At 53.2% G+C, this 21257-nt stretch overlaps 1 protein-coding gene across 1 annotated transcript; it reads right to left on the bottom strand.

Annotated features, from left to right (window-relative positions):
• Positions 1–6355: 6355 nt before the first annotated feature.
• MADCAM1 (mucosal vascular addressin cell adhesion molecule 1) lies at positions 6356–11888 on the bottom strand. The gene is made up of 5 exons (XM_038740131.1): positions 11750–11888; positions 10965–11240; positions 8462–8758; positions 7496–8050; positions 6356–7225 (listed from the first exon to the last, which is right to left on the bottom strand). Exons 1-5 carry the CDS (start codon positions 11802–11804, stop codon positions 7107–7109), a joined length of 1302 nt encoding a protein of 433 aa, XP_038596059.1. The 5' UTR covers positions 11805–11888; the 3' UTR covers positions 6356–7106.
• Between the last annotated feature and the right edge of the window lie 9369 nt (positions 11889–21257).

Below are 21257 nucleotides of genomic sequence, written 5' to 3'. Positions count from 1 at the left end.
CTATATGTTGCTAAATTGTACTTTCCAAGCACTTAGTACAGTGTTCTGCACACAGTAAGCACTCAATAAATACGATTGAATGAATGAATGAATGAGGCTGATGTAGTAATACAGGTGGGATAGGATAAGTAATTTATTTGGCGTCTGTCTCCCCTGCTAGACGGTAAGCTCGTTGAGGACAGGGATCGCGTCTACCACCTCTATTGCACGCTCCTAAATGCTTAGTACAGTGTAAGTGCTCAATAAATACAATTAACTGATTGGTTCTAGTGCTAGTGATTTGTCCAGTGCCACTTGCACTTTCTCACCCCTGCCAGTCAGGTTCCCGCTGGGACACAGTGTGCCAAGTCCACATAAAGGTTCTACCTTCTTGGTGGTTTTCTTGGTAGCCGCTATGGTCTTCGTGGATCAAGGTGGGCAGCTATTTTCAGGATTCCCACTGAGTCTGTCCACCATGTGAAAGGCCCTAGATAGTTCTTTGGCCAGAAACTTTCACCCCTGTTGGCAAAGCTCCAGCAGGCATGTCCCTATTTCTGACTCTCTCACCCCACTACCGCAAGATGAGTCCAACTGGGTGTTGGAAAACAGGTCCTAAAAAAGCTGATGGGAAAGAGCTGTTATAATAATAATCATCATAATAATGGCATTTGTTGAGCACTTACTATGTGCCAAGCACTGTCCTAAGCGCTGTGGGGGATACGAGGTAATTAGGTTGTCCCACGTGGGGCTCACAGTCTTAATCCCCATTTTACAGATGAGGTAACGGAGGCACGGTGAAGTTAAGTGACTTCCCCAAAGTCACACAACTGACAAGTGATGGAGCCGGGATTCAAACCCATGACCTCTGACTCCCAAGCCCTTGCTCTTTCCAATGAGCCACGCTATCAATCAGTCAATCAATATTACAGACCAACAACTCCTGCCTGGGTTCTCAGTGGTTGGGCCTCTCTCTAGCACCCTTGGGCAGGTTCTCTTCAGCCGTTCCCTCCCCCACCCCATCTCACAACTTCCCACAAATTCTCACAAATGCCAGCCGCTGTATGAGGAAACGTTCCCTTTTGTTTCTTTGGAACCTCTCACTTTCAAGGTCAAGTGGGTGCTCTCTGTGCTGGTCTGGTGGGATTTAGTACCCAACAATTTGCCCCATCCACACACTTCCTGGTTGTGTTAATTCCAATCCTGCCCCCGTCAATCTGGGTCTCTCCAGATGGAAGAGGCCTGCGCCTTTTGCTTAATCTTTTCATTCCTTCAGCCTCCTCAGAACTCTCTTATCCACAGGTCTGTTGACCGATTCCCAGCACTTATTTATTGTTAATTTCCACACTCTTAACTATTGGAGAGCTCAGCCATTTATTTGTTTTCCTCAGTAGCCTGTAAATCCCTTAAGGGCAGGACTGGTAGTGTGGCCAAGTGGTCTAAGGTGCTAGCTTAAGGCTCCAGTCTCTTTGGGGGCATGGGTTTGAATCCCACCACTGCCAAAGATTTTTTCCTTTGCGGGCTCCTCCTCCCCCTCCCATTCCCATACTGTAGGGGTTCCTCAAGGGTCAGTTCTTGGTCCCCTTCTGTTCTCCATCTATACTCACTCCCTTGGTGAACTCATTCGCTCACACGGCTTCAACTATCATCTCTACGCTGATGACACCCAAATCTACATCTCCACCCCTGTTCTTTCTCCCTCCCTCCAGGCTCGTATCTCCTCCTGCCTTCAGGACATCTCCATCTGGATGTCTGCCCGCCATTTAAAACTCAACATGTCCAAGGCTGAGCTCCTTATCTTCCCTCCCAAACCCTGTCCTCTCCCTGATTTTCCCATCACTGTGGACGGCACTACCATCCTTCCCGTCTCACAAGCCCACAACCTTTGTGTTATCCTTGACTTCGCTTTCTCATTCACCCCACACATCCAATCTGTCACCAAAACCTGCTGGTCTCACCTTCACAACATCGCCAAGATCCGCCCTTTCTTCTCCATCCAAACCACTACCTTGCTGGTTTAATCTCTTATTTTATCCCGACTGGATTACAGCATCACCCTCCTTTTTGATCTCCCATCCTCCTGTCTCTCCCTGCTTCAGTCTATACTTCACTCTGCTGCCCGGATTATCTTTCTACTGAAAAGCTCGGGGCATGTCACTTCCCTTCTCAAAAATCTCCAGTGGTTGCCTATCAACCTTTGAATCAAGCAAAAACTCCTCACTCTCGGCTTCAAGGCTCTCCATCTCCTCGCCCCCTCCTACCTCACCTCCTTTCTCTCCTTCTACAGCCCAGCCCGCACCCTCCGCTCCTCTGCTGCCAACCTCCTCACTGTGCCTCGTTCTCCCCTGTCCCGCCGTCGACCCCCGGCCCACGTCCTACCTCTGGCCTGGAATGCCCTCCCTCCATACATCTGCCAAGCTAGCTCTCTTCCTCCCTTCAAAGCCCTACTGAGAGCTCACCTCCTCCAGAAGGCCTTCCCAGACTGAGCCCCCCTTTTTTCTCTCCTCCTCCTCCTCCCCACCTCATCGCCCCCTCCCTCCCTCTACCCCATCCCCTTCCCCTCCACTTGTGTATATTTGTACGTATTTATTACTCTATTTATTTTATTAATGATATGTATATAGCTATAATTCTATTTATTCTGATGGTATTGACGCCTGTCTACTTGTTTTGTTTTGTTGTCTGTCTCCCCTTTCTAGACTGTGAACCCGTTGTTGGGTAGGGACCGTTCCTATATGTTGCCGACTTGTACTTCCCAAGTGCTTAGCACAGTGCTCTGCACACAGTAAATGCTCAATGCAGGTAGAGGTTATCTGTCTACAAGACTTTCTCCAAACAATGAAATTCTCCAATGCCCTGCTATGGGACAAGGAAGATTCAGATGCTGGTGGTATCAAATATTTCTTTCTGCATCAGATATTTGAGACATCTATAAGACTGTATTGAAAATACAATTGAGACTTTTTCCTCTTGGCTGGGTCATCACAACACTATGTTAGGAAATATTTGGACAGTGTTAACAGCCATTGGAAAACGTTTAGTACATATTTACTATTCTTTTTATTTTGCTAATGACGTGCATCTAGCTTTAATTCTATTTGTTCTGGCTATTTTGACACCTGTCTATATGTTTTGTTTTGTTGTCTGTCTCCCCCTTCTAGACTGTGAGCCCGTTGTTGGGTAGGAACTGTCTCTATATGTTGCCGACTTGTACTTCCCAAGCGCTTAGTACAGTGCTCTGCACACAGTAAGCGCTCAATAAATACGGTTGAATGAATGCTCAATAAACATGATTGAATGAATGAATGAATGCTCTACACACAGTAAGCACTCAGCGTGGCTCAGTGGGAAGAGCACGGGCTTTGGAGTCAGAGGTCGTGGGTTCAAATCCCGACTCCGCCACAAGTCTGCTGTGTGACCTTGGGCAAGTCACTTCACTTCTCTGAGCCTCAGTTACCTCATCTGTAAAAATGGGGATTAAGACTGTGAGCCCTACGTGGGACAACTTGATCACATTGTATCCCCCCAGCGCTTAGAACAGTGCTTTACACATAGTAAGCGCTTAACAAATGCCATCATCATCATCATCAAGCACTCAATAAATACGATTGAATGAATGAATGAATGAATGACTTCATTCACTCATTCATTCAACCATATTTATTGAGTGTCTGCTGTGTGCCGAGGACTGTACTAGGTGCTTGGGAGTGTACAATAAAAATAAAAGACACAAATGGTACACATGCATTACAGTAGCAGGAGCAAAACCACAGATACATCAGTTAACAGCAAAAGTATGAGAAAATGAATAAATAAATGATGCTAAATGGAATACATAAATCAATACGTGCAAAAGTGCTAAGGATGGCTGTGGGGATGTCATGCTGGAGGTGAGGGTGGGGAAGAAATTAGTCAGGGAAGGCTTCCTGGAGGAGATGGGATTTCAGAAGGGTTTTGAAGAGGGGGAGAGCTGAGGTCTGACAGATGTGAAGGCTGAGGGGGTTACAGGCAGTGGGGAAATTGTGAGTAGTGAGTCAGAGGTGGGAGACTCCAGAGCGAGGCACAGGAAGAAGGTCCTTCTTCTGTTTGTATCCCAAGTGTCTAGTACAGTGCATTGCTCAGAACTGGTGATGCCGACGAAGAGATTATAACATACTTGGTTAACATCTGTAGAGATATAACAGGTAAGGCATGTATTCATTTGAAAAATCCAGCACCCTATATTTCTTACACATTCATTCAATCACATTTATTGAGCACTTACTGTGTGCAGAGCACTGTACTAAGCGCTTCAAAAGTACAATTCGGCAACATATAACCATTCCTGGGGGTGCGGGGAAGAGGGAAAGAGGAATCAGTTCCGGGAGTGCGGGAGCGGGAATCAGGCCTGGGGGTGCGGGGAGGCGGGAAAGAGGAGCTAGGCCCGGGAGTGCGGGAGCTGGAACAAGGCCTGGTTGTGTGGGGAGCGGGGGAAAGAGGAATCAGTCCCGGGAGTGTGGGAGCGGGAACCAGTCCCGGTGGTGCGGGGAGGAAGGAATGAGGAGCCAGTCCTGGGGGTCCGAGGAAGAAAACACCGTGGCTCAGTGGAAAGAGCATGGGCTTTGGAGTCAGAGATCAGGGGTTCAAATCCCAGCTCCGCCAATTGTCAGCTGTGTGACTTTGGGCAAGTCACTTAATTTTTCTATGCTTCAGTTCCCTCATCTGTAAAATGGGGATTAAGACTGTGAGACCCACATGGGACAACCTGATCACCTTGTATCCCCCCAGCACTTAGTGCTTTGCACATAGTAAGCGCTTAACAAATACCATTAAAAAAAAAAAAAGAGAGAGAAAGAAGAATCGGGCCCGGGAGTGCGGGAGCAGGAACCAGTCCTGGGGGTGCGGGGGAGGAAGGAATGAGGAGCCAGTGCTGGAGGTGAGGGGAAGGGGGTAAGAGGAATCAGACCCGGGGGTGCGGGAGTGGGAACCAGTCCTGGGGGGGGGGCGGGGGGGCGGCGGAGGAGACGGGAACCAGTCCTGGGGGTGCGGGGAAGGAGGGAAAGAGGAGCAAATCCCGAGGGTGCTGGAGTGGGAGAAAGAGGAATCAGTCCCGGGAGTGCAGGAGTGGGAACCAGTCCCGGTGGTGCGGGGAGGAAGGAATGAGGAGCCAGTCCTGGGGGGACCGAGGAAGAGGGAAAGAGGAATCAGGCCCGGGAGTGCGGGAGCGGGAACCAGTTCTGGGGGTGTGGGGGAGGAAGGAATGAGGAGCCAGTCCTGGGGGTGCAAGGAAGAGGGAAAGAGGAAACAGGCCCGGGAATGCACGAGTGGGAACCAGTCCTGGAGGTGGGGGGTGGGGGGGGGGCGGGAAGGAGGGATAGAGGAATCAGTCCCCGGGGTGCGGGAAACAGGAACCAGTCCTGGGGGGAGAAGGAAAGAGGAAAAGAGGAGTCAGTCCCGGGATTGTGGAAGGCGGGAACCAGGCCCGGGGGTGAGGAGAGGAAGGAATGAGGAGCCAGTCCTGGGGGTCCGAGGAAGAGGGAAAGAGGAGCCAGGCCCGGGAGTGCGGGAGCGGGAACCAGTCCTGGGGGTGGGGGGAGGAGGGAAAGAGGAATCAGTGAACGCTGACTCAGTATCCTAACAGTGTTTACAGCAACCACAACCCAAGGAGCAACCCACCCCTTCTTTCATGTGAAGAGACGTTTCAAGTTATTTAAAACCTTTATGGGTATCTACGCAATCCAACAGGAGTGGCTGTTTACACACATTCTCCTGGGTCTAGGCTTTCTTTTTGATGGCACAGTGCAATCATTCAATCAATCAATCAATCAATCAGACAGTGATATTTATTGAGCGCTTACTGTGTGCAGAACTCTGGACTAAGCACTTGGATGAATACAATAGAGTTGGTAGACAAGATCCCTGCCCTCAAGGAGCTAACAGTCTCCTGTGTGCAGAACAAGGGACAAAGTGCTTGGGAGAGGATAATAGAGTTAGAAGACATCATTCCCTGCCCTCAAGGAGCGGACAATCTAGTGGGGGGTGCGGGTGGAATCTCCCGATCTATCTAGTCTTCCCTTTCCAATGGGGCGCTCCCTGAGGGCAGGCTCTGGGCCTGTTCTCTCACAGAGAGAGGCCCTCCAGGGCCTGGGACAGGGCTCTGAGCCCTGAGAGGGCTTAGGATAGATTCAGTGACTTCCTGTTAGGTAGTCGCAAGCCAAGAGTTTCCTGTTCGCTCCCCTCCACCCCAGCCTCCACTAAGTTTCCAGGAGCTTGGGAGGGGCTGGCTGAGAAATCTGGAGGAGGCAGCCCATACCATCCCGTCACCTCTCTCTGCCCTCCCCCCCACCACTCCAATCCCGCCCCCCGCCCCGGAGGACTTGTGATCATCCCACTCGGTCTACTCAGGCGGGAGCTGAAACTGTAGCCTGAGATGTGTCATCACAGACTTGAGTTTTCACCACCTTCCCAAAATGAATGCTCGCTCAGAAAGGAATGCGTGGATGTAGGGGGTGGGGAGAGGGAACTTCTGACCCTTCGTGTGAGAAGCTGGAGTTGTCCAGCACCGACGGGTCCCTGTTTAGGCCGTGGGCCGACTCCAATCGTTCCCGGGAGGAGTTACCAAGGAACCTGCCTTTATTAGCCAGGGCTCGGGACCAGACCTGGACGGGGGCTTTCCTCAAGGAGCTGACGATCTAGCGGGGGAGCTAGATGGGGAGCATCAAGGGCCTTGGTGGGCAGGGTCTGTGGGCTCCGGCAGATGAGTCCCATTCCGGAAGGTCCCCTTCGGGGAGGTCCAGGGTCTGATCTCTTCCAGCTGCCCCGCCATGAATTGGGAAAGTTAATCCCTGGGTGCGCATGCCAGGCCCTTGTGGAATCCAAGCTGAACCCCCAGTGAGGGCTTGGACCCAGCCAGACCCCCAAGCCTGGAGCTCCAGGCTGGAACTGGGAGAGGAAATGAGTGCAGGATGGGGGAGGGTCAGTGGGAGGTCAGGCAGGCCTGCGTCTCCTAGAGTCCCCAGGGCTGGGGACTCTCTATTATCCTCCCCGTCCCCCGGGACTGGAAGCTTACACCAGACAAGGCCCAGCCAAGGCACCGGGCGGTCAGAGGCCGAGGGCGCTGAGAGGGGCCGGGGATGCAGGGCGGGCCGTCCTCAGCCCTGAGCCTGGTAGCGCTTCCAGAGGCAGTGGGAGATGAAGGCTATGAGGAGCAGGCCCAGCAGGAAACCCCCTGTCCAGAGGGTTATCAGGGCACCCATATCAGGGTCCGGGGCTGGGGAGAAACAGACAGCATCCTTCAGACAGACAGCCGGCCAGCTGGACGGCCTGTCCACCTCCAGGAGCCAGGTCTCCGGGTCCCTCAGCTTCGCGGGCCTGGTCTTTGACCCCCAGCTCTGGTCCATGAACCCAGACTGTTCTCCCCTGACCCCGTTCTCCAGGACAAACTCCCAGTCCCTTCCCCAACTCCGGGAGAAGCACCCAACTCCCGTGTCAAGGGACCGCGGGGAGGAAAGTGGGGAACCGATGGCCGGCGGATACTCACGCAGGTTCATGGAGAAGTAGAGGGTGTTAGCGTTGGTGACCTGGTTGCTGTTGGTCATCAGGCTACATTGGTACAGGCCCTGGTGGACCAGCTGGGCCTGCTGCACCCGCAGCTTGGCTTGGGCCCCGCCCTTCCACTGCTCATAGTGCTCAAGGTCCACGGGTGTCCGGGTCCAGTTCACCTCGTACTCTGGGCTGCAGGCCACCTGGCATATCAGCTCCAGGGGTTCACCAGGGGCCCTCGGGGCTTGCACTAGCTGGACCAGTGGCTTACAGGAAGAGGAGGTGGAGGGAGGGAGGGTGGAGGGAGTGGTGGAGGAGGAAGGGGAGGAGGGGAGGGTGGAGGAGGGGAGCTCCAGCAAAGGGTTCACATGGGTGGGGCTCAGCTTCATGGAGGGGTCCTGGGACTTGAGGGGAGCTGTGGTCTGGGAGCACCCAGGAGTGGAGCCTGGTGCTGAAGTGGGGGGTTTGACTGTATCTGGGGGCAGGGTTGCGGGGGCCTCGGACTCTCTGCGCGCAGGGCTGCTCAGCCTCAGGGGAGTTGTCTGCAGCTCGACTGGCAACAGAGAGAGGGAGAGGCTTGTCTATTGGTCTCATCCTTATTAACCCCCCAAACACCCCAGCAGTCTCCTCAGCTCCCCAGCCATCCCTCCGCCCTGGCCAGCTATCCCTCCCTTGGCCCACCCAGTCTCCCCCCGCCCCCGCAGGGTTTAGATCAGGTTCGTAGTCCCCTCCCATTATTCTGAGCCCTGAAAGCTGGCCTCTGGCCAGAAAAGGTGGATGAGCAGTCCCCAGGAGCCTCCACCCTCTCTTGCCCCCTGTGCCCCACTCTAGCCGTGAGGTGGGCGGGCAGCCTCCCTCCTCCGGGGCTTAGGCCAGCACATGGCCCAGCTCCACCCATCCTGAACCCAAGGGTGTCTCCCCACAGCCACCCCACCTGGTCCTGGGACCCACTCCACACACTCACCAGAAATAACTTTTTGGAGAGAGATTTCCGCATTCAATCTCAACTCAACCTGGCAACGAAATGGGGGTCCCTCTGTCACCTTCTCTCCCGCCAGCTCCCAAGAAGACTCGACATCAAACAGCTCTTCCTCTATCTGCTCCTCATTCTCGTTCATCTGGGGCAGGTCCTCCAGCTTCTGGTCCCCCCGATACCAGCTGAAGATCGGGATGGGGAAGACCTTACTCATGGAGCAGACCATTCTGGCCGATTGTCCGGGCACCAGCTCCTGCGGGGAGATCCTAAGGGTGTCGGGAAAGGCTGGGAGAGGAGACAGAGGTCCGGGTGAGGACTGCAGGACCCTGCAAAATCGTCTCATTTGGGGGACAAGAGGCCAGTTAATAATTATGCCATTTGTTAAGCATGCCAGGCACTTTACTAAGTGCTGGGGTGGGTACAAGCAAATCGGGTTGGACACAATCACAATCTTTGTCCCACGTGGGGCTCACAGTCTCAATCCCCATTTTACAGATGACAGACCACACAGCAGACAAGTGGCGGAGCTGGGATTAGAATCCATGACCTTCTGATTCCATGGCCCCTGCTCTATCCACTACGCCAGGCTGTTGTCAGTAGAGGGGACGGCTCCCCCAAGTTGATCTGCCTTGAGCCCGTTGTTGGGTAGGGACCGTCTCTATATGTTGCCAACTTGTACTTCCCAAACGCTTAGTACAGTGCTCTGCACACAGTAAGGGCTCAATAAATACGATTGAATGAATGAATGAATAAATGGATGGATGGATGGATGGATGCGGGGGAGTGGGTGCCTTAGACCATTGGAGAGTGAGTTGTCCAAAGAGCAACCTGGGAAGGGTTGCTGAAGGGGTCCGGGCTGCTACAGCCCAGGCAGGGACTGAGGGTGGGGAGGAGAATCGGGGTCAGGCTGAGAGGCTCTTCTAGTGGGTTCTTCAGCCTTGTCCTTCCTGCCTTCGCATGCAACGCTGTACCGCAGCATGACACGCTGAAGCGAAGACACAACCCCGCCCTCTCGCAACAGTTTCCCATCCAAATCGGGACTGGTGCGTCATTACAGAAGCAGAGTCAATTCTTCATTATCCTCCCAAATAGAGGGGAGCAGCTGGGGGCGGGTAGGGGGGTGGATAATGGGAAAACTCAGCTAATACCCAATGGAGAATGGTGGGAGGTAGAGGTGGGGGGATCACTTGTGCTCTAGCGGGGCTAGATGGGGATGGAGAGCGCCCCGGTCACTGGAGCCTGGAATGTGGGGTGGGGAGAATTGTTGCTGAATTGTACTTTCCAAGCGTTTAGTACAGTGCTCTGCACACAGTAAGTGCTCAATAAAAACGATTGAATGAATGAGAGGTTTAAGGAATCTGCCGCAGATAATCCAACACTGAATCCTGCTGCAAATAATGGAGAATCAACGTCTCGCTGTCTCTTTGGCATATAGCATATGTAGAGTCAGCTCTCAGTTACTTGAGAGAGAGGGGAAGGGAGAGCGTGGCTAACCAAAATCCACAGATAATTCCCTCAGACTCACTGTTGACACCTCCACCTGCCCCCCGGCCAACCCCCAGGAGACCCTCAGCTCAGCTCCCCCTCCTCACCCTGCTCCTGCCCATCCTCTGTGGGTGGAGGCAGGGAACCACTAGATGATGCCAACGTGGTACCGTGCCACCCACTAGCATATGGGCGAGTCAGCGGGGTGGGCAGGAATGCTCCCACCAGCAGCCGTGGCCCTGAGTCGGATAGAAGAAGTAGCGTGGCTTAGTGGAAAGAGCACAGGCTTGGGAGTCAGAGGTCGTGGATTCTATTCCCGGCTCTGCCACTTTGCTGTGTGACCTTAATAATAATAATGGTATTTGTTAAGTGCTTACTATGTGCAAAGCACTGTTCTAAGCGCTGGAACACTGTTCTAAGTGCTGGACTTCCCTGTGCCTCAGTTACCTCATCTGTAAAATGGGGATTAAGACTGTGAGCCCCACGTGGGACAACCTGACTAGTAAGTGCTTAACAAATACCATCTCATCATTATTATTATTATTATAGGGGTTAACGCCACTGGGTATCCAGCTCCCTGGAGGGGCTGCAACTGAGGCAGGGTGTCCGTGGGCGGTGGGGGAATCTCTCCTCAGAACTGTCTCAGGGAGGAGGGGCAGGAAAAAGAGGAAGAAGAAGAGACGCAGCGTGGCTCAATGGAAAGAGCACGGGCTTTGGAGTCAGAGGTCATGGGTTCAAATCTCAGCTCTGCCAATTAGCTGTGGTGACTTTGGGCAAGTCACTTAACTTCTCTGTGCCTCAGTTACCTCATCTGTAAAATGGGGATGAAGACTGTGAGCCCCCTGTGGGACAACTTGATCACCTTGTAACCGCCCCAGCGCTTAGAACAGTGCTGTGCACATAGTAAGCGCTTAATAAATGCCATCATTAAGATGAAGAGGAGGGGGAGGGTCTGCTGGGCGATGGTTTGTCCCAGGTTGCTGTTGTCCCTCAACCCCAGACTCACAGTACACCAACAGGTCCAGCTTGTTCTGGTAGACCTTCCCCTGGCAGTTGACGTTACAGAACTTGAGGCCCGCCATCGAGATGGTCGCTGAGCTGATGGTGAGGATGCTGAGGCCGGGGTGGGTCAGGACATTCCCCAGGCTGGTGTCCAGCCCCTTCCACTGCACTTGGGCACCTGGGCAGGTGGTGGAGCAGTGAAGCTGGATGGTGCCATTGAAGGGCACGATGGGCTGGGCCGGGGTCACTTGCACGGGGTTGCCTTGTTGAACTGGAGCTCCTGGAGGGAGAGGGAGGAAGAGTAGCGTGTAGGAGGGGGTGGGTGGGCCACAGAAATCCCTACCAGTTGGGCTGCAGGTGAATTCTCTCCTCTGATCTCCAGTTTTCCCCATCCACCCCCCGCCCCCCAACCCCTCACTTCCCTCTGCACTCAGCAGTCACAAGGACCATGTCCAGGAAGCCAACACTACCTTCCAGGCACCCCTGCCCCCCTGCCAGGGGGAACTAGCCTCCCATTCCCCCATCTGCCCCAGAAATCCCAGCAGACCTGGACGTGAGTCTCAGGTAGTTCCCCGGATAGTACCCAAGGGCACAGGAGGGCAAGCCCAAGAAGCAGAGATAAGTCTCGTTCGGAAAGAGACCCTCTCCCACAAGGCTCCCAAAGGGGCCAAGCCAGCAGTCGTGTCTCCCCAACCATCCTGTGGTCAGGAGCCCAAGCTCCTTGGAGCCAGGGGGAAGGGATAGAGGGAGTGTGTGTGTGTGCGGGGAGGTGCGGGCCAGGGGACTTACCCCTGCACCTCCAGCCGAGGTGGAGGAGGAGGAGGAGGAACATTCCATGTTTCATCTCGAGGCAGCAGAACTTCTTCCCTGCTCGGGTCCTTTCCCTGTGTCTGCTTTTCCCTTTCCTTCCTAGCTTCCTCTCGGCAGGAACCTGATCCTCTCTGCTCCAGCCCTACTACACCGGGCATCTCTTAAAAAGCAATGGGAGCCACCCCCTCGTGGGAGGGCCCCCGAAAGGAGGGTCTTCTTCGTCCTCCCTCCCTCCTCCCTCAGGGGATTTCCAAGGGGGATTCCAACCAGAGGTGATTTAACTCCTGAAGGCCGGGAATGGGAAGGGCTAGAGGATGTGGAAGGTTTAGGGGTTCACCTGGGTGGAGGCAGGGGCAGTTGATCTCTCTCATTCATTCAATCATATTTATTAAGCGCTTACTGTGTGCGGAGCACTGTACTAAGCGCTTGGGAAAGTACAATACAGAAATAAAGAGTGATAATCCCTGCCCACAGTGAGCTTACAGTCTGGGGGTGGAGGGGAGACAGACATCAATGTAAATAAATAAAATTACAGCTATATACATAAGTAGTCCCACCCAGCTCTAAGAGACCAGGACCTCTTCCCCGGTGAGGTCAAAGATGGGACAGGCATTCATCTGGGGGCTGGAGGAGGTGACCTAACCAGTCTCTGGGGTACAGCAGTCTGAAGTCACGGGCTCTTGGCCCCTTGGGACTGGGTGGGGAGGAGGTCAATGAAGGCGTCTTTTTGAGGGATCTTGAAGCCAAGATCTGGAGCACACAGGCCGGTGTCGAGTCCCACGTGCTTTTCCTCCCATCCACAGGAACCGGCCGGGATTCATGGGAGAAATCTGGCTTGGGGTGAGCTGTTACGGCACGGGGAGATGGCTAGGAAAGACTGAGTCAAGGCTGGGGTGGCAGTGAGCAGGAGGGTTAGCGTTTGGGGCCCATAAATTGCCACCACCTGCCTTTCACATACAAAGACATATATACAACATGTTACCTGTATTCCCATACACCGACTTTTTTTAAAAAATGGTATTTGTGAAACACTTCCTCTGTGCCACGTACTATTCTAAGCACTAGGGTAGAAATAAGATAATCAAGTTGGACTTAGTCCCTGTCCCACATAGAACTCACAGTCTTATTCCCCATGAGGTAACTGAGGCACAGAGAAGTTAAGTGACTTGCCCAAGATCACACAGCAGACAAGTAGCAGAGATCAATCAATCAATCAATCAATCGTATTTATTGAGTGCTTACTGTGTCCAGAGCACTGTACTAAGCGCTTGGGAAGTACATGTCCTCTGACTCCCAGGCCTGCCTATATTGGGAGACAGGAATGCATCCATGTACATGTCCACACCTTCATCCATACCCAACCCCTGGCCACCCATAAACAAACTCCCCTTTCGTGCCCCAACTGCCAGAGTTGAAAACCCTCTACTGCCTCTCCTCTCCACATCCTCTTGGTTCCTCCACCTCCTGGTGCAGGTTTATGGACCCCCAAACCCTCCCTCCACATCTTATCTCATCTGTAAAATGGGGATGAAATGCCTGTGCGGGACAGGGACAGTGACAGATCTGATTATCTTGTATCCACACCAGCATTTAACACAGTGCTTGGTACATAAATCATGCTTAATAAGTACCACTATAATGATTATGCTATGATGCATTCTGGTATGTGCCTGCATAGGTGCTTATATAGGTAAATGTATGTATGCATGGAAATGTTTGTCTGTTTTTATAATGATAATTGTGGTATTTGTTCAATGCGTACTACGGTCCAGGTACTGTACTAAATGCTGGGGTGGATACAAGCAAATTGGGTTGGACATAGTCCCTATCCCAAGTGGGGCTCATAGTCTCAACCCCCATTTTACAGACAGGTAACAGAGGCACAGAGAAGTGAAGTGAATTGCCCTAGGCCACACAGCCTGTCCACACAGTGGACAAGTAGCGGAGCCGGGATTAGAACCCATGACCTTCTAACTCCCAAGTCCACGCTCTATCCACTACACCATGCTGCTTCCCCTGCATAATTGTAGGTGAGAGCATGTATGCAGGCATGTGTGCTCAGGCATAATAATAATTGCGTTATTTGTTAAGTACTTACAATGTGCCCAGCACTATATTAGGCACAAGATCATTAGATCAGAAACGATACCTGTTCCATTTTGGGCTCACAGACTAAGGGAGAGAAATAGTGATAATAATAATAATAATTGTGGTATTTGTTAAGTGCTTACTATGTGCCAGGCACTGTACTAAGCAGTGGAGTGGATACAAGCAAGTCAGGGTAGACACAGCCCCTGCCCCACATGGGGCTCACAGCCTTAATCTCCATTTTACAGATGAGGTAACAGTGGCATAGGGAAGTTAAATGACTTGCCCAAGGTCACACAGCAGGCAAATGGTGGAGCTGGGATTACAACCCAGGTCCTTCTGATTCCCAGGCTTGGGCATTTTCAACTAAGCCACACTGCTTCCCTGGATATGTGTTTGCGTACAGGAGGGGACGGTATAGGGAAGGGAGGGTGGAAATGAGCATGTGACAAAGAGAGGACAGGTGTTTAGTCTCCATTTTTCAGATGAGGAAACTGAGGCACGGAGGAGTGAAGTGACTTGCCCAAGGTCACACAGCAGGCAAGGGGCAGAGTCGTGATTAGAACCCAGGTCCTCTGCCTTCCAGGCTTGGGTTTTTTCAACTAAACCACACTGCTTCCTCCAGTGTGTTGCCTATGTGAGGTGTAGGTCTAGGTAAGGGTGGGTGGAAATGAGTGGGTGTGTGAGAGTGATTTGGGTATGTTTTGTGTTCATGTATGTGTATCACACATGTTCATGTTCATCGAGGCACACTAGAGTGCCTATCCAAGTATGAGTATTCATTCATTCATTCAATCGTATTTATCGAGCGCTTATGGTGTGCAGAGCACTGTACTAAGCACTTGGGAAGTACAAGTTGGCAACATATAGAGACGGTCCCTACCCAACAGCGGGTTCACACAGTGAGAAGCAGCGCGGCTCAATGGAAAGAGCCCAGGCTTTGGAGTCAGAGGTCATGGGTTCAAATCTCAGCTCCACCAATTGTCAGCTGTGTGACTTTGGGCAAGTCACTTCACTTCTCCGTGCCTCAGTTACCTCATCTGTAAAATGGGGATTAGAACGGTGAGCCCCCCCCCCCCCCCATGGGACAACCTGATCACCTTGTAACCTCCCCAGCGCTTAGAACAGTGCTTTGCAATCAATCAATCAATCAATCAGTCGTATTTATTGAGCACTTACTGTGTGCAGGGCACTGTACTAAGCGCTTGGGAAGTACAAGTTGGCAACATATAGAGACAGTCCCTACCCAACAGTGGGCTCACAGTCTAAAAGGGGGAGACAGAGAACCAAACCAAACATACTAACAAAATAAAATAGAATAGATATGTACAAGTAAAATAGAGTAATAAATATGTACAAACATATTTACATATATACAGGTGCTGTAGGGAAGGGAAGGAGGTAAGATGCACATAGTAAGCGCTTAATAAATGCCATTATTATTATTATTATTATTAGTGTGTGTGTGTGTGTGATTTTCCCGGGAAGGAAGGGTCTTCAGGGAGCGGGCCTAGGGCTGGAAAGAGAATCAATCAATCAATCAATTGTATTTATTGAGCGCTTACTGTGTGCAGAGCACTGTACTAAGCACTTGGGAAGTACAAGTTGGCAACATATAGAGACAGTCCCTACCCAACAGTGGGCTCACAGTCTAAAAAGGTGTGCGTTCTTTTTGGGGATGTGGTGACCAGGCAATTCAGCTCTGGGAGGGTAAGAGCGGGACATCTCTGGCCTCCCCCTTTTAGACTGGGAGCCCACTGTTGGGTAGGGACTGTCTCTATATGTTGCCAACTTGTACTTCCCAAGCGCTTAGTCCAGTGCTCTGCACACAGTAAGCGCTCAATAAATACGATTGATTGATTGATTGATTGAGGCTCTCTGTCAAGCCCGGAGCATCGCCTTGGGACACCGTTTCCTTAGAGCAGCCACCAGAGGGAGCCAAAGCTCCTCCCTCCGGTCCAATACAGTCCCTGTTCTTCCTCCAAGACTCTGCAGATTCCCCCCAGTCCTCAATCCCACTTCTGGCCTGACCCCTGCTTCCCAGTTACCAGGATATCTGAGTCACCCACTGGGAAAAAGAGGGTCAGAGCTGAGCCCTGTCCTTAAGCCCCGACAATTGTTCACGGGGGACGGCTTGGGATGGAACGAAGGAGGAGAGAGCATTCGGAAACAGGGGTGAAGTGTGGGGGGGCGGGGAGCAGGGAAGCAGACTATTGCCCTCTTATCCTCATTTACTGGTACTCGTGGGGAATCCGGGATCAGGAAGACCAAACAGGCCCCACTTGGCTGACACGTCCATCTCCCTCCCCGAGGTTTCTCAGGGTAGGAAATCCCCACCCCGCAGACCCTGCAGTCTTCAGGCCTGGAAACCTCTCCTTCCCGAGTCCACCTCCTGCAGGGAGCCTGGCCAGACCGGGTGGAAAGGGAGAAAGGCGGCCCCCGCAATTGCCCACGGCACAACCGATGATCAATCAATCAATCAATCGTATTTATTGAGCGCTTACTGTGTGCAGAGCACTGTACTAAGCGCTTGGGAAGTACAAGTTGGCAACATTTAGAGACAGTCCCTACCCAACAGTGGGCTCACAGTCTAAAAGGGGTGATCAATCGATCACCCAATAATAATGGTGGTGTTAAGTGCTTACTATGTGTCTAGCACTCTTCTAAACGCTGGGGTAGATACAAGCTAATCAGGTTGGGCACAGTCCCTGTCCCACATGGGGCTCACAGTCTTAATCCCCATTTTCCAGACGAGGAAACCGAGATGCAGAGAAGTGAATTGACTTGTCCAAGGTCACACAGCAGAGCAAGTAGCGGAGCTGAGATCAGGAACCAAGTGCTTCTGACTCCAAGGCCTCTGCTGAATCCACTAGGCCACGCTGCTTCCCCTATTATTGTATTGATGGAGCATGTGTTGCGTGAGGGGCACTGTATTGAGCACTTGGGCGAGTGCCATAGGATGGGTAGGTGTCATCCCTGTCCTCAAGGGGTTAACAGCCTAGTGGGGATGATCTTCCAGTCCCAGCAGCGCTTTCCCCCCACCCAACCCGTCCGCCTCCAGCTCCTTCCAAATGGGAGGCCTCCAGCACAAAGCTTCCCTCTTGAGATGCAGCCTCCTGTCAGGGAGGGCGAGGGGCAAGGTCAGAGTGAGGGTCAGTGTCTTGAGAACTCAGGAGGTGCCAGGCCAGATGCCCAGAGGCCTGGGCACTGCCAGAGAAACCACTCCTGCCAACCCCAAGGCACCCTTCCATCCCTCATTCCCCTCTGCCTGGCCGCCCCGTCCGGCTGGGTTCCCCCGCTCTGCTGCTGGAGGGAAGGAAATTTCCTTGACCCTACTCCTTCCTGCCGCTGGCCTCCTCATCAGCCACCCCATTTTCCTGCTCCAGGCCTCTCCACATGGTTCCATTTTAAACCAAACAGGAAAGCAGTGGGGCTGAGGGCCGGTCTGCCGGCAGAGCAGACATCCCCTCTCCCTCGCTCCCTACAAAAGCCGGAGAAGGCCGGGGGTGGTGCACAAGCACTGGCGGGAAGCTGGGCCCTTAACCCCAGTCCTCCGTGTTTACTTTTGTGCACACACTGCCCTAATCAGGGTGATGAATGGCCTGTTTCCCTCTCAATAGCCCAACTTCCTGGCCCTGCTCTCCTTTGGGTAGGCCCCGGTGGGCTGAAGTCTCCTCACTGGCCTCGCCAAGCCTGAGGGTGTGCTGACCAGTTGCCTCCACTGATTTGCCTTTTTGGGGGACAAGGCGGTGACATTAATGGAGCTTGGTAAGAGGGAAGCAGGGTGGTCTCGTCGAAGGAAACTTGGTCCGGACGTCAGGGCAGCTAGATTTTCGTCCCCGCTCTGTGGCTCTGCCTCTTGCCTGCTGGGTGACCTTGGGCAACTCTCCCAACTTCTGTGGACTTCATGAAAAGATCATGGGCCTGGAGGTCAGGAGGTCATGGGTTCTAATCCCGGCTCTGCCCCCTGTCCGCTGTATGACCTTGGGTAAGTCACTTCACTTCTCTGTGCTTCGGTTACCTCATCTGTAAAATGGGGATTGAGACTGTGAGCCCCACATGGGACAGGGACCGTGTCCAACTCGATTTGCTTGTATCCGCCCCAGCGCTTAGTACAGTGCCTGGCACGTAGTGAGCGCGTAACAAATACCATCATTATTATTATTTCCTCATCTGTTAAAATGGGGGTTCAATACCTGTTCTCTCTTGCCCCTGAGACTGTCTGATTTGCTTATTATCTTACCCTAGCACTTGGCACCTAGAAAGTGCTTAACAAATGTCATAATTGTTATTTCCTGAAGGCTTACATGTACAGTAGATAGCCTTATTTTAGATCCCCCAGATCAAGACAGTAGGAAAGGGCAGAGTAAGATGGGGAAACCAAGGTCCAGAGAGGTTGAGTGACTTGCTCCGGATCACATGGCACATTCAAAGGAAAGGCAGAACTGAAGTGAGAACCCTGAACTCCAGGACCAGAGCTCTGACCACTGGGAAACACTCCCTCTCTTCCCCTGGGACAGTTGGACAGACTTCCCTGACCCACGGTGGCCGATCCCTCAGAGCCCGTCCAGGCCCCTGCTTCCTCCCTGGGGGAGCCGACCCAACGCCGGGTGCCAGGAAGCATGTCAACTGTCCGGGATTTCAGCCGGTGTCAGTCTCCGCTGGCCGTCCTTTCCAGGGATGTGACCTATCTACGCCAGTGGAGCTGTGCCGCCTCGTTCGCCGGCTGGACCCTCCAAATCTCATCTCCTGCTTCCTGACATTGTCCTGGTTGTCTGAGGAGGAAGTCTCATGGAGAGGGAGGTCTCTGAGACCCCCCAGGGGGAATTCCAGGGGTGACCGGACACCGCCTCGTGGCCTCTCTTGGGGTGGGAGATCTCTCCGGAGCCAGGCAGAGACCCTAGGCCTAGGAGACGGTGGGCAGGAGCCTATTAAAGCGGGCCCACCTGTGCTGGTGGAAGCTGGCTTGGTTCTCCCTGGCTGAGGGTGCGGGTGATCCCAGCTGCCTCTTGCGTTCAACCTCTCAGGAAATGTTTTCCTTTGGTCCGGGTCTTCTCTCTCCTCCCCAGTTCCGTGAGCGCCAGGAGTTGGCCGTTCTACCACTTTCCGAAGCCATGTGCTTCTCCGATGTGGGCCAGTGCAATGCTTTCCCTTCCCCTCTTCCACCCAGGTGTGGGTGAATGGCACCCGCTGCTCTTGGTCCTGCTCAGGAAGTGGCTGGAAGCCTGCAGACTCTTAAGGGAAGCACCCACTCCCCAGCTCAGGCCGGATCACTGTTTCCACCCCTACTGGCGGTGGGGTGGGGAGCCAGATGGACAGACAGACAGGACACCAAGAGCCCATCGAGTGAGGCAATGGGACACAGGGGCTCCCCACCTTGCTGGAAGGACATCAAAAGTTCAAACTGAACTGAACTCTGCTAACCCTGCTGTGGGCGCCTGGGCAGGTCCCAAAGTCCTCGCTGGAAATTTAGAGTGGCAGGGGGTGGGAACTGGGGAACATGTACTCTATCTCTTGAGCTAGAGAACAGAAAGTGGTGATGACCATAGTCAAGGGTCTGCCTCTCCCCTTTAGAGAGGAGGGGTGGGGGCTAGGGGAGGGAGAATTAGAGCCGACAAGGAAAGGAGGGGTGGGCTAGCTAGAGGGAGACCACCTCCGCAACAGAGCAGTGGGATGAAAACAGGAAACTCAAGTGGGATGGCCTTGCACTGCAGCCTTGCAAGGAAGAATCAAATTCCCCAGCCCACACAATTGCTTCCCAGCCTACTCTCCCTCCTGCAGGGCCATGGGCTATAAAACACATGAAACCCTTAGAAGGGCTGGAATCCGGGAATGAAGGAAGGCTTCCATGGCTCGGTCTCCCTTCCACTATCCCCCTTCACTTGAGGGGGCAAAACCAGGCCATCTCTCCCGCCTCGGGTGAGCCCCATCTTGCAGAGGCAGGGAGTGGGCACAGTGTGGGCAAAGTGCATCTGCGTCGCAGGTGGGACAGGCAAGCAAGCTGGAGGCAAGCTGGGTCCTACGCTGGCCAGACGGTAATAATAATAATAATAATGATAATGATAGCATTTATTAAGAGCTTACTATTCATTCAATCGTTCATTCAATTGTATTTATTGAGTGCTTACTGTGTGCAGAACACTGTACTAAGCACTTGGGAAGTACAAGTCGACAACATATAGAGACGGTCCCTACCCAACAACGGGCTCACAGTCTAGAAGACTTCCCCACCGTTCTAAGCGCTGGGGAAGTTACAAGGTGATGAGGTTGTCCCACGAAGGGCTCACAGTCTTAATCCCCATTTTACAGATGAGGGAACTGAGGGCCAGAGAAGTGAAGTGACTTGCCCAAAGTCACACAGCTGACAAGTGGCAGAGCCGGGATTTGAACCCACGACCTCTGACTCCAAAGCCTGGGCTCTTTCCACTGAGCCACGCTGCTTCTCTACCAAATGGTACCATGGTACGGTATGGTATCTCTACGGTACCAAACAGAGCCCAGGAGCTAAGGGAGGGCACTTGGGCTGTCACTCCAGTTTAAGATATAAACACTGAAAAAGACAACAACGGGCCTGCTCCTTTGGCAACCTCTCCACTCCCTTCACGGCAGGGCTGGGCCTGCTGGCCCAACCGCCTAGCCGTCAAGAACTATCAGGCCCGGGGGACTGGCCGAGCGGCCAGCAGAAGCTAAAAGCCAGATCCCCACCCAACCGACCCGGACCGTCGGGGATGCTGGCAGCAGCGGGGGCCCTCCTCTCCTGGCCACGGGGGCTGGTGGTTTTGGACGCTCAGCGATCTGGAGTGTAGAGACTGCCTGCCCCCGTCCCTCACCGCCACCTCCCATCTTGGGCGCTTGTCATCAGGCAGCCTTCCACACTCATTTGGTTCCTCGTGTTCAGTCACTCGACTCCTTTTGATGCCGACGGCTCCGGGAGGAAGAGGCCGCTGGGTTCGCGACGATCAAACACCTCTCGCTGAGAGTGGATCAAAAGCTTCTCAAGGCTGGGGCTGCCACTCCCTGGCTCAAAGCCCAGCTCAGCTCAGAGGCCAAGTCATAGAGAGAATGACCCACAGGGGTGGAGGGCCCAAGGCTCATCTTTAAGAAAGATGCCAAGGCAGCAGAGTTTCTATCTGAGGTGCTGGTCTCCAACCAATCCCTTCCCCAGAGGGCTGGATCCTGGCTCTCGGGGGGATGGAAGCCAGAGAGAAGTTGGCCCACCCCACTCCACGCATGGAACCAACTCGGGGCTCCTAGGAAGGGCGGGGACTTAATCAGGTCCTAGAAGACCCTCTAGACCTCCACTAGGAATTCCTCGAACCCTTGGGGAGGTCCTGACCTGCCCACGGGACAATGGCCCAAACCCCCAGAAAGAAGAAATGCAAACGTTGTCTCCCGGGGT

The sequence above is a fragment of the Tachyglossus aculeatus genome, chromosome X1 (genome assembly GCF_015852505.1).
Source record: "Tachyglossus aculeatus isolate mTacAcu1 chromosome X1, mTacAcu1.pri, whole genome shotgun sequence".
NCBI lineage: Eukaryota > Metazoa > Chordata > Mammalia > Monotremata > Tachyglossidae > Tachyglossus > Tachyglossus aculeatus.
This window is presented reverse-complemented; position numbering and strand designations above follow the sequence as displayed.

Bases quoted from the DNA above. Each gene is read 5' to 3' on its own strand.
- MADCAM1 (XM_038740131.1), bottom strand. From the start codon at position 11,804: ATGAAACATGGAATGTTCCTCCTCCTCCTCCTCCACCTCGGCTGGAGG. The intron at 8,759-10,964 runs GTGAGTCTGGGG...CTCCTCTCCCAG, and splicing joins GCTGGACCTGTTGGTGTACT to CCTTTCCCGACACCCTTAGG. The intron at 8,051-8,461 runs GTGAGTGTGTGG...CTCTGTTGCCAG, and splicing joins TCTCCAAAAAGTTATTTCTG to TCGAGCTGCAGACAACTCCC.